We start from the raw sequence: 12,735 nt of genomic DNA, 5'->3' as shown, positions 1-12,735 counted from the left end.
TTGTGGCCCACATAAATTTAAACCTTGTTTATTTGGCCCGTGTTAGCCTTTGAGTTTGACATGCTTGTTTTATTTTTTATTTTTTAAAATATATTTTTATTGATTTCAGAGAGGAAAGGAGAGGAAGAGAGAGAGAGAAACATCATTAAGGAGAGAGAATCACTGATTGGCTGCCTCCTGCACACCGCCTACTGGGGACCGAGCCCACAACATGAGCATGTGCCCTTGACTGGGATCAAACCCCGGTCCCTTCAGTCTGCAGGCCGGTGCTCTATCCACTGAGACAAACTGGCTAGGGCTGACATGCTTGTTTTAGTTAATTTAGATTATTTTATATAATCCAACTAGTCTCTAAACAAATAATATCTGTGCCCATACAGTATGACACCTTATTTTGCTCCTCAGTGGGCACAGCATTAGGTATGCTCACAATCAGGTGGTTTTGTTAGGGCTCTCTTTGACTATTTCCCTGAACACACACAGCTATTTATTTATTTGCTTATTTATTTATTTATTTATTTATTTATTTATTTATTTATTTGTTAATCCTCACCTGAGGATATATTTCCATTGATTTTTAGAGAGTGGAAGGAAGGGAGAATGGGGAGAGAGAGAGAGAGAAAGAGAAACATCAATGTGAGAGACACAGCAATTGGTTCCCTCCCACATGCACCCCAACCAGGGCCAGGGTTCAAACCACAAGGTATGTGCCCTTGACCAGGAATCAAACCTGTGACCCTTTGGTCCTCGGGCTGATGCTTTAACCACTGAGCAAAACTGGCCAGGGCCACAAAGAGCTTTTAAATGCCACTAATTGTCTGCTGATTGCTCTATTATTTTTTAATATAATTTATTTGTTTATTTATTTATTAAATATGTTTCTATTGATTTTTTTTATAGAGGAAAGGAGAGGGAGAAAGATAGAAACATTGATAAGAGAGAATCACTGATTAGCTGCCTCCTGCACGCCCCCTACTGGGGATTAAGCCCACCACCCTGGCATGTGCCCTGAACAGGAATTCAGCCGGGACCTCTTGATGTTCAACTGAGCCACACCTGCTGGGTAAGCACTATTATTTTTAACAATGCCCTGAGGCATAAATTGTTCTAGTGACTGAGATTAGTTCTTCTCTTGGGTCTTCTCCTAGTTTTCTCTCTTTCCCAGGTTTTCTCAGGTAAATAGCTGACCTAGAATTTATATCTCTAATGAATCTACCACTATCCTCTAAAAAAGATAATGCCGCACCATGTGTGGCATTATCTGACACTACTTTATAACACCAAAAGTGTTGTGTTCTTCAACACCAACCAGTTCTCTAATTCTCCAGCAACTGGGTGTCCTACAACTTGATTCAATTATTTCTGTTTTACATTTCTATTTATTGCCGAGAGAGAGAGAGAGAGAGAGAGAGAGAGAGAGAGAGAGAGAGAGAGATTTTTGTTGTTCCACTTATTCATGGGTTCATTGGTTGATTCTTGCATGTGCCCTGACTGTGGATCAAATCCACAACCATGGTCTCTCAGGAGGATGCTCAAACAAACTGAGCTACCTGGCCAGGGCTCAATTCAGTGCTGATACTAATTCATCAAATTAATGCAGATCCAACAGGTTAAGGGCTGAATCCTACAAAAATGCCCCCACGAGCCACAAATGCAGTACCCAGGGTACTCATATGTTTACCCAGCCAGCTACAAATTTGGGGAGTTCTCATGATCCCCTCTTCAATTTTTTTTAAAATACATTTTTATTGATTTCAGAGAGGAAGGGAGAGAGAGATAGAAACATCATTGATGAGAATCATTGATTAGCTGCCTCCTGCACGTCTTCCACTGGGGATCGAATCCAGAACCTGGGCATGTGCCCTGACCAGGAATGGAACCATGACCTTCTGGTTCATAGGTTGATGCTCAACCACTGAGCCTCGTCAGCTGGGCTCCCCTCTTTAATTTTGATAGTTTACTGGAACAACTCAGAGAACTCAAAGTGCTTTAGTTACTAATACCAGTTTATTTTAAAGGATGCTACTCAGGGACAGCTAAATGGAAGAGAGAGGCTCAGGGCAAGGCATTGGGAGAAGAGAGTGGTACAGGGTTTCATCACATGCATATTGATTAAATCATTAGTCATTGTTGATTGAACTCAATCTCCAGCCCCTCTTATCTCTATAGAGGTCGGGGGTCAGGGTGGGGTGAGACTGAAAGTTCTAACCCTCTAATCATTTATTTGATCTTTATGGTGACCAGCCCCCATCCTGATATTGGGGGGGGTCCCACCATGTATCATCTTGTTAATAATAAACTCAGATGTGATCAAAAGGGACTTGTTGTGAATAAAAAAGACACTTCTATCATTTAGGAAACCCTAATGGTTTTAGGAGCTCTGTGCCAGGAACGAGAGACAAAGACCAAATATATATTTTTATTATACCACATACCTCCAGTGTTTTCAAGAGCAACTTTAGGCTTGATCTCCACACTGTACAAATGAAGTCATTTCCTTTGGGAAGATTTAGAGCTCTCTGTTTTATAGTCTGCTTCTCTCCCTAGGTAAAATATCCAAGCCATGGCTCTGGAGTTTACAATATTTATTTTATATTATCACAGTATACCTTTAAATAATATTATGTGACTTTGTGGATGATGGAAGAACTTTACTACTGTGTATTCCCCCTCTCATTCTTTATTGTTTTATATTTTACTTGTACATGTGTTATAATCCCACAACACATTGTTATTATTTATTGTATAATTTTTTCTCTTTAACAGTGTTATTGAGGTATAATTTATATGCCATATAATTCACCCACATAAAGAGTACAAATAAGCCAGCCAATGTGGCTCAGTGGTTCAGCATCGACCTATGAACCAGGAGGTCATGGTTCATTTCCCAGTCAGGGCACATGGCCAGGTTGAGGGCTCAATCCCTAGTTGGGATGCCTGAAGGAGATACCCGATTGATGATTGTTTCTTATCATTGATGTTTCTATCTCTCCCTCTCCTTTCCTCTCTCTGAAATCAATAAAAACATTTTTTTTAAAAGAGTACAAAGCAGTGGTTTTTAGTACATTCACTGGGTTGGGCAGCCATCACACAATCTAATTTTAGAACATTTTTATTACCCCCAAAAGAAATCTGGTATCCATTTTCAATAATTTCCTATCCCTACCCTTTTGCCAGCCCCAGGCAACCCCTAGTCTACTTTCTGTCTCTATACATTTACTAATATGGAAATTTCTTGCAAATTGAATAATAAAACATAGTCTTTTGTGACTTCTTTCACTTAGTATATTGTTTTAAAGGTTCATTCATATTATAACATGTTTCAGTACTTCTTCCTTTTAATTGCCAAGTATATTTTATGATACATATCACATATTATCTATACCTCAGTTGATGAATATTTGGGTTTTTTTCCTTGGCTATTATAAACAATGCTGCTATGAACATTTGTGTTTAAGTTTTGTGTGGCCATGTATTTTCCTTTCTCTTGGGTATATACCAAGGAATGGAATTGCTTGGTCATACCATAAATCTGTGTTTAACATCTTGAAGCACTGCCAGTCTATTTTCCAAGGCATTTTACATTCCCATCAGCAATGTTAGAGTGCTTGTTTCTCATCACCCTCGCCAAAACTTTTTCTTTTCCACCCTTTTCTTTTTAGCCATCATAAATTGTCCCATATGAGAGACTGGAAGTCGTAGCAGATCTACCTAAAACATGGACACAAACCCAAACAGGCAGCCAAAATGGAGACACAAAAAAAGAACAAGCCCCAAATGAAAGAACAAGAGAATTCTCCAGAAGAGATAAATGAAATGGAAATAAGAAAAGTGTCAGATAGCTCTAGCTGGTTTGGCACAGTGGATAGAGCATCGGCCTGTGGACTGAAGGGTTCTGGGTTTGATTCCGGTCAAGGGCACATGCCTGGGTTGTGGGCTTGATTCCCAGTAGGGGACGTGCAGGGGGCAGCTGATCAATGATCCTCTTTCATCATTGATGTTTCTATCTCTCCCTCTCCCTTCCTCTCTGAAATCAATATATATATTTTAAGAAATGTATCCAGATATAGAGTTCAGAATGATGATTACAAGGATGCTCAACAGCATGAGAAAAGATGTAAAAACTATGAAAAATGACCAATTGGAAATGAAGGATGACATACTATCTAATAAAAGAGTAATATGCAAATTAGCCATCACTCCGCTACAAAATGGTGGCGCCCAGTGCTCTCAGCCCTGCCGGAGGCCCACAGTCTGGCTGGAAGGCACTCGCACCCCCACACCCCCCACACACCGATCCCAACCGCCATTGGAGGCAGCAAGGGGTGCGCCTGGGAGGCACTCTCACCCCCACACACCGATCCCCACCACCAGCGGAGGCAGCACGGGTGTGCGCCTGGGAGGCACTCTCACCCCCACACACCGATCCCCACCACCAGCGGAGGCAGCACAGGGTGTGCGGCTGGGAGACCCCTGGGGTGTCCAGCCAGGGGTCACGTGGGATGCACCCACTCAGGTAGGGGATCAAGCCTGGCTCCTCTGCAGCCTCTGGAATGTCTGGGGCTGAGCAGCGAGGCTGGAGTGTTTGGGCCTATGTGCCCGGCCAGGGGTCGTGGGGACGAAGTGGACAGGCGGGATCCGCCTACTCCAGTGGCAGATCCAGCCTCACTGCTCCCCAGCCTCTGGCATGTCTGGGCCTGTCAGCATCTCCATGAGGCTGGATGTTGAGTCCAGGGGATACACAAGTGGGTGTTCTGGCGCAGAGGGACTTGATGCTGTGTCCCAGTTAGTGCTGGCCCAGACTCTGACAGCAGGGAGGAGGAAGTCCCACCCCCACAGAATCAGCCAGAATCAGCCATTGGTCAGACAGCTCTCAGTGGCCTGACAGCCATCTGACAGCAGGGGGAGGAAGGCCCACCCCTAGAGAATTGGCCGTTGGTCAGACAGCTCCCTGCCACCTGACACCAGGACTCTCATTCACCTGACAGCAGGGAGGTGGGACTATGTCTAAGCATCTACTATTGATACAGGTAGCTCTGCGGCTGAAAGAAGCCGGCATTATCCACAGAAAATGTCTGAAGACCAATGTGCTTCTGATCTTGAAAGAAGGCGGCACCTGCGACAGAATGTATCTGAATAACAGCTATTGGGAAAACGTCGCTCTGAAGCTGAAAGAAGCCAGCGTCATTGACAGAAAATGTCTAAAGATCAACGTGCCTCTGAAGTTGAAAGAAGGCGGCAGTGTCGACAGACTATGTCCAAAGAACAGTCATCAACAAGTACTACCAACACTGGTAGGAACTGCCTTCTCAGCGAAAATGGAGTACATGAGGATGCAATTCTCCAACATAGTTGTGGTGGAATGACTGTTAGATGTGAATTTTGCCTATCACTAAATTTCTCCGATGAAAAACCATCTGATGGAAAATTTACTCAATGTTGTAGCAAAGGTAAAGTCTGTCCAAATGATACACATTTTCCAGAATACCCAGCATATTTAAAAAGATTAATGACAAACGAAGATTCTGACAGTAAAAATTTCATGAAAAATATTCGTTCCATAAATAGTTCTTTTGCTTTTGCTTCCATGGGTGCAAATATTGCATCGCCATCAGGATATGGGCCATACTGTTTTAGAATACTCGGACAAGTTTATCACCATACTGGAACTTTACATCCTTCAGATGGTGTTTCTCGCAAGTTTGCTCAACTCTATATTTTGGATACAGCCGAAGCGACAAGTAAAAGATTAGCAATGCCAGAAAACCAGGGCTGCTCAGAAAGACTCATGATCAACATCAACAACCTCATGCATGAAATAAATGAATTAACAAAATCGTACAAGATGTTACATGAGGTAGAAAAGGAAACCCAATCTGAAGCAGCAGCAAAAGGTATTGCTTCCACAGAAGTAACTATGGCAATTAAATACGATTGTAACAGTGACCCAGGGAGATATAATTCTCCCCATGTAACTGAAGTTGCTGTCATATTCAGAAATGAAGATGGAGAACCTCCTTTTGAAAGGGACTTGGTCATTCACTGTAAACCAGATCCCAATAATCCAAATGCCACTAAAATGAAACAAATCAGTATCCTGTTTCCTACATTAGATGCAATGACGTATCCTATTCTTTTTCCACATGGTGAAAAAGGCTGGGGGACAGATATCGCATTAAGACTCAGAGACAACAGTGTACTCAAGAATAATACTAGACAAAATGTAAGGACACGAGTCACACAAATGCAGTATTATGGATTTCATCTCTGTGAGGGACACGTTCAATCCTATTTTAAATGCAGGAAAGTTAACTCAACAGTTTATTGTGGATTCATATTCAAAAATGGAGGCCAATCGGATAAATTTCATTAAAGCAAACCAATCTAAGTTGAGAGTTGAAAAATATAGTGGTTTGATGGATTATCTCACATCTAGATCTGAAAATGACAATGTGCCGATTGGTAAAATGATAATAATTCCATCATCTTTTGAGGGTAGTCCCAGAAATATGCAGCAGCGATATCAGGATGCTATGGCAATTGTAACAAAGTATGGCAAGCCCGATTTATTCATAACCATGACATGCACCTCAAAATGGGCAGATATTACAAACAATTTACAACACTGGCAAAAAGTTGAAAACAGACCTGACTTGGTAGCCAGAGTTTTTAATATTAAGCTGAGTGCTCTTTTAAATGATGTATGTAAATTCCATTTATTTGGCAAAGTAATAGCTAAAATTCATGTCATTGAATTTCAGAAACATGGACTGCCTCATGCTCACATATTATTGATATTAGATAGTGAGTCCAAATTACGAACGGAAGATGACATTGACCGTATAGTTAAGGCAGAAATTCTGGATGAAGACCAGTATCCTCGACTTTTTCAAATTGTAAAATCAAATATGGTACATGGACCATGTGGAATAAAAAATCCAAACAGTCCATGTATGGAAAGTGGAAAATGTTCAAAGGGATATCCAAAAGAATTTCAAAATGCGACCATTGGAAATATTGATGGATATCCCAAATACAAACGAAGATCTGGTAGCACCATGTCTATTGGAAATAAAATTGTCGATAACACTTGGATTGTCCCTTATAACCCATATTTGTGCCTTAAATATAACTGTCATATAAATGTTGAAGTCTGTGCATCAATTAAAAGTGTGAAATATTTAAATACATCTATAAAGGGCACGATTGTGCAAATATTCAAATTTCTGAAAAAAAATATTATCAATCATGACGAAGTACAAGACTTCATTGACTCCAGGTATGTGAGCGCTCCTGAGGCTGTTTGGAGACTTTTTGCAATGTGAATGCATGACCAATCTCATGCAATCACAAGATTAGCTATTAATTTGCCAAATGAACAAAATTTGTATTTTCATGCTGATGATTTTGCTGAAGTTTTAGATAGGGCTAAAAGACATAACTCAACTTTGATGGCTTGGTTCTTATTGAATAGAGAAGATTCTAACGCACGTAATTATTATTATTGGGAGATTCCACAGCATTATGTGTTTAATAATTCTTTGTGGGCAAAACGCCAAAAGGGTGGGAATAAAGTATTAGGTAGACTGTTCACTGTCAGCTTTAGAGAACCAGAACGATATTACCTTAGACTTTTGCTTCTGCATGTAAAAGGTGCGATAAGTTTTGAGGATCTGCGAACTGTAGAAGGTGTAACTTATGATACGTTTCATGAAGCTGCTAAACACCGAGGATTATTACTTGATGACACTATCTGGAAAGATACGATTGACGATGCAATCATCCTTAATATGCCCAAACAACTACGGCAACTTTTTGCATACATATGTGTGTTTGGATGTCCTTCTGCTGCAGACAAATTATGGGATGAGAATAAATCTCATTTTATTGAAGATTTCTGTTGGAAATTACACCAAAGAGAAGGTGCCTGTGTGAACTGTAAAATGCATGCCCTTAACGAAATTCAGGAGGTATTCACATTGCATGGAATGAAATGTTCACATTTCAAACTTCCGGACTATCCTTTATTAATGAATGCAAATACATGTGATGAATCGTATGAGCGACAACAGTTAGAGGTTTTGATAAATTCTCTGAATGATGAACAGTTGGCAGCCTTTCAGACTATAACTTCAGCCATCGAAGATCAAACTGTACACCCCAAATGCTTTTTCTTGGATGGTCCAGGTGGTAGTGGAAAAACATATCTGTATAAAGTTTTAATACATTATATTAGAGGTCGTGGTGGTACTGTTTTACCCACAGCATCTACAGGAATTGCTGCAAATTTACTTCTTGGTGGAAGAACCTTTCATTCCCAATATAAATTACCAATTCCATTAAATGAGGCTTCAATTTCTAGACTCGATATAAAGAGTGAAGTTGCTAAAACCATTAAAAAGGCCCAACTTCTTATTATTGATGAATGCACCATGGCATCCAGTCATGCTATAAACACCATAGACAGATTACTAAGAGAAATTATGAATTTGAATGTTGCATTTGGTGGCAAAGTTCTCCTTCTCGGAGGGGATTTTCGACAATGTCTCAGTGTTGTGCCACATGCTATGTGATCGGCCATAGTACAAACGAGTTTAAAGTACTGTGATGTTTGGGGATGTTTCAGAAAGTTGTCTCTTAAAACAAATATGAGATCAGAGGAGCCTGCTTATAGCGAATGGTTAGTAAAACTTGGAGATGGCAAACTTGATAGCAGTTTCCATTTAGGAATGGATATTATTGAAATCCCCCAGGAAATGATTTGTAACGGATCTATTATTATTTTTTTTAAATATATTTTATTGATATTTCACAGAGAGGAAGGGAGAGGGATAGAGAGCCAGAAACATCGATGAGAGAGAAACATCGATCAGCTGCCTCCTGCACACCTCCCACTGAGGATGCGCCCACAACCAAGGTACATGCCCTTGACCGGAATCGAACCCAGGACCCTTCAGTCCGCAGGCCGACGCTCTATCCACTGAGCCAAACCGGTTTCGGCAGTAACGGATCTATTATTGAAGCCACCTTTGGAAATAGTATACCTATAGATAATATTAAAAATATATCTAAACGTGCAATTCTTTGTCCAAAAAATGAGCATGTTCAGAAATTAAATGAAGAAATTTTAGATATATTCCATGGAGATTTTCACACCTATTTGAGTGATGATTCCATTGACTCAACAGATGATGCTGAAAAGGAAAATTTTCCCATTGAATTTCTTAATAGTATTACTCCTTCGGGAATGCTGTGTCATAAATTAAAACTGAAAGTAGGTGCAATCATCATGCTATTAAGAAATCTTAATAGTAAATGGGGTCTTTGTAATGGTACCAGATTTATTATCAAAAGATTGCGACCTAATATAATCAAAGCTGAAGTATTAACAGGATCTGCAGAGGGAGAGGTTGTTCTGATTCCAAGAATTGATTTGTCCCCATCTGACACTGGCCTCCCATTTAAATTAATTCGACGACAGTTCCCCGTGATGCCAGCATTTGATATGACTATTAATAAATCACAAGGACAAACTCTAGACAGAGTAGGAATATTCCTACCTGAACCCATTTTCGCACATGGTCAGTTATATGTTACTTTCTCTCGAGTTTGAAGAGCATGTGACAAAGTTAAAGTTGTAAATACTTCATCCCAAGGGAAATTAGTCAAGCACTCTGAAAGTGTTTTCACTCTTAATGTGGTATACAGGGAGATATTAGAATAAGTTTAATCAGTTTATCAGTCATTGTTTGCATCAATGTTGTTTTTATATCATGTTTTTGTTGTTTTTATATCATATTTTTGCTGTTTTCATATGACGTTTTTGTTATTTTTATATGTCTTTGTTGTTCTTATATCATTTTGTTTTTGTTTATTAATAAATTCATATATTATTTTCATATACATTTTACTCATTTCCTTTCATCTCTCATACTTCTATTATAGAGAAAGGGCAAATAGCAATATTAACATATTTCCTCTAATTCCCTTTTAATGTGCATGAATTTCATGCACCGGGCCACTGTGTGATCCCTGTGGGATCGGGCCTAAACATGCAATCAGACATCCCTTGATGGGTCCCAGATCAGAGAGGGTGCAGGTTGGGCTGAGGGACACCCCCCCACCCCCAGTACACGAATTTCGTGCACCGGGCCTCTAGTAGTACTAATAAAGAACACATTGGAAGGAATATACAGCAGATTATGGGAAACCGAAGATCGGATCAGTGAGTTTAGAAGACAGGATAGAAAGAAATCAATCAGAGAACCAAAAAGAAAAAACAATTTTAAAAAACAGGAGTATAGCTTAAGGGAGCTGTTGGGACAGCATGAAACATAACAATATTCAAATAGTAGGTGAGCTAGAAGAGGCAGAAAGGGAGAAAGGGATAGAATTTTTCAAGAAATAATGGCAGAAAACTTCCTTAACATGGTGAAGGAAAAAGACACAAGTTCAGGAGGCACAGAGAGTCCAAAGCAAGAAGAACCCAAATAGGCCCATGCCCAGACACAGCATAATTAAAAAGCCAAAAGTTAAAGACAAAATATTAAAGGCAGCAAGAGAAAAGGAATTTGTTACCTACAGAGGAGCTCCAATAAGGCTGTCAGCAATTTTTCATCAGAAACTCTACAGGCCAGAAGGGGATGGCATGAAATATTTAAGGTAATGAATGAAACCATGGCTACTATATCCAGCAAGGCTATCATTCAAAATAGATAAGGAAATGAGCTTCCCAGACCAAAAAAAAAAAAAAAAAGGCTAAAGGAGTTTATCACCACCAAACCAGCATTGCAAGAAATGCTAAAGGGACTGCTGTAATAATAATAAGAGAGAAAGAGAGAGAGAGAGAGGCATAAATAATTAAAATGGCAATAAATAGTATGTACCAATAATCTTAAATACAAATGGATTAAATGCTCCAATCAAAATACATAGGGTTCCCTGGCTGGTATGGCTCAGTAGTTGAGCATCGACCAATGAACTGGGAGGTCACAGTTTGATTCCCAATGAGGGCATATGCTCGGGTTACTGGCTCAACCCCCAGTGTGGCATGTGCAGGTGGCAGCCCATTAATATTTCTCTCTCACCATGGATGTTTCTATCTCTCCCTCTCCCTTCCTCTCTGAAATCAATAAATATTTTTATTTTCATATATTTTTATTTTTTTTAGCCCAGCTAGGGCTAAAACTTTTTTTTTTTAAAGACATGGGGTATGTGAATAGGTAAGAAAACATGACCCAAATATATGCTTTCTACAAGAGACCCACCTGAGAAGAAAAGACTCACACAGGATGAAAGTGAAGGGATGGGAAAAAAATTTCCATGCAACTGGAAACAAACAAAAAAGCTGGGGTACCAATACTCATATCTGACAAAATAGACTTCAAAATGAAGACCATCACAAGAGACAGTAATGGTCAATACATAATACTAAAGGGATTGATCCAACAAGACAATATAATCCTGGTAAACATGTGCACACAATATAGGAGCACCTAAAAAAACTTCTGGAGGACTTTAAGGGAGAGATTGACAATAATACAGTCATTGTAGAGGACTTTAACACCCCACTGACTTCACTGGGTAGATCTTCCAGACAAAATCAATAAGGAAACAATGACTAAATGATACACTGGATAAGATGGATTTAATTGACATTTACACAACATTTCACCCCAAAGTTGCAGAATACACATTCTTCTCAAGTGCACATGGGTCATTCTCAAAGATAGATCACAATTTACAATAGCAAAGATCTGGAAACAGCCTGAATGTCCATCAATAGATGAGTTGATAAAAAAGCTGTGGTACATTTACACCATGGAAAGTATGCAGCAGTAAAAAAGAAGGATCTCTTACCCTTTCATATAGCATAGAGGGACCTGGAGAGTATTATGCTAGCAAAATAAGCCAGTCAGAGAAATACAAGTATCACATGATCTCATATGTGTAATCTAATGAACAAAATAAACTGATGAACAAAATAGATCCAGACATAGAAGCATGGAACAAGCCTGTCTGTCTAATCCCAGAGGGGCAGGGATGGGTGGGTGGGTGGTAAGAGACTAATCAAAGAACTTGTATGCATATATGCATAACCCATGGACACAGATAATAGTGTGGTGAAGACCTGTGGTGGGGGGCGGGAATGGGCTAGAAGGGGTCAGTGGGTAAAAAAGGGGGACATATGTAATACTTTCAACAATGAAGTTTTTTTTTTACCTGTGAACAATAAAGATTTTTTTAAAAACTCTTTGAAAATTTAATATGCTTCAGTATATATATATATATATATATATATATATATATATATATCTCCTATCTAATAAAAGAGTAATTGCAAATTAACCATCACTCTGCTACACCCACCAGCCATGCCCACCAGCCACACCCACCAGCCAATCAGGAGCGAATATGCAAATAAACACAACCAAGATGGCTACGGCCATAGAGAGCAGGAGGGAGGCTTGGGTTTCCCCGGCGATGGAGGAAGCCAAGCTTTCCACCTGCCCTTGCCGGCCTAGGCCTCCACTCAAGGCTACAAAGCTTCAATGATAGAAGATACATAAACCCAAACAGAAATGGCGGCAGCCACGGAGCTGGAAAGAGCAGGAGGCTAGGGTTGCCCCCGGTGATGGAGGAAGCCAAGCTTTCCGCAGACCCTGGCGGGCCCAGGCCTCCGCTTAAGGCTACAAAGTTTCAATGATAGAAGATACATAAACCCAACAGAAATGG

General features: G+C 39.9%; 1 protein-coding gene across 1 annotated transcript; it reads left to right on the top strand.

Annotated features, from left to right (window-relative positions):
• The first annotated feature begins 619 nt into the window (after positions 1-619).
• LOC308239931 (uncharacterized protein) lies at positions 620-12,001 on the top strand. The gene is made up of 2 exons (XM_080652790.1): positions 620-1,063; positions 5,031-12,001. The coding sequence occupies exon 2, from the start codon at positions 5,198-5,200 to the stop codon at positions 6,371-6,373; it is 1,176 nt and encodes a 391-aa protein (XP_080508916.1). The 5' UTR covers positions 620-1,063; positions 5,031-5,197; the 3' UTR covers positions 6,374-12,001.
• The last annotated feature ends 734 nt before the right edge of the window (positions 12,002-12,735 follow it).

This window comes from Plecotus auritus (assembly GCF_963455305.1).
Source record: "Plecotus auritus genome assembly, chromosome: X".
Classification (NCBI taxonomy): Eukaryota; Metazoa; Chordata; class Mammalia; order Chiroptera; family Vespertilionidae; genus Plecotus; species Plecotus auritus.
Note: the sequence above shows the minus strand (reverse complement) of the source record. Positions and strands in the feature narration are given on the sequence as shown.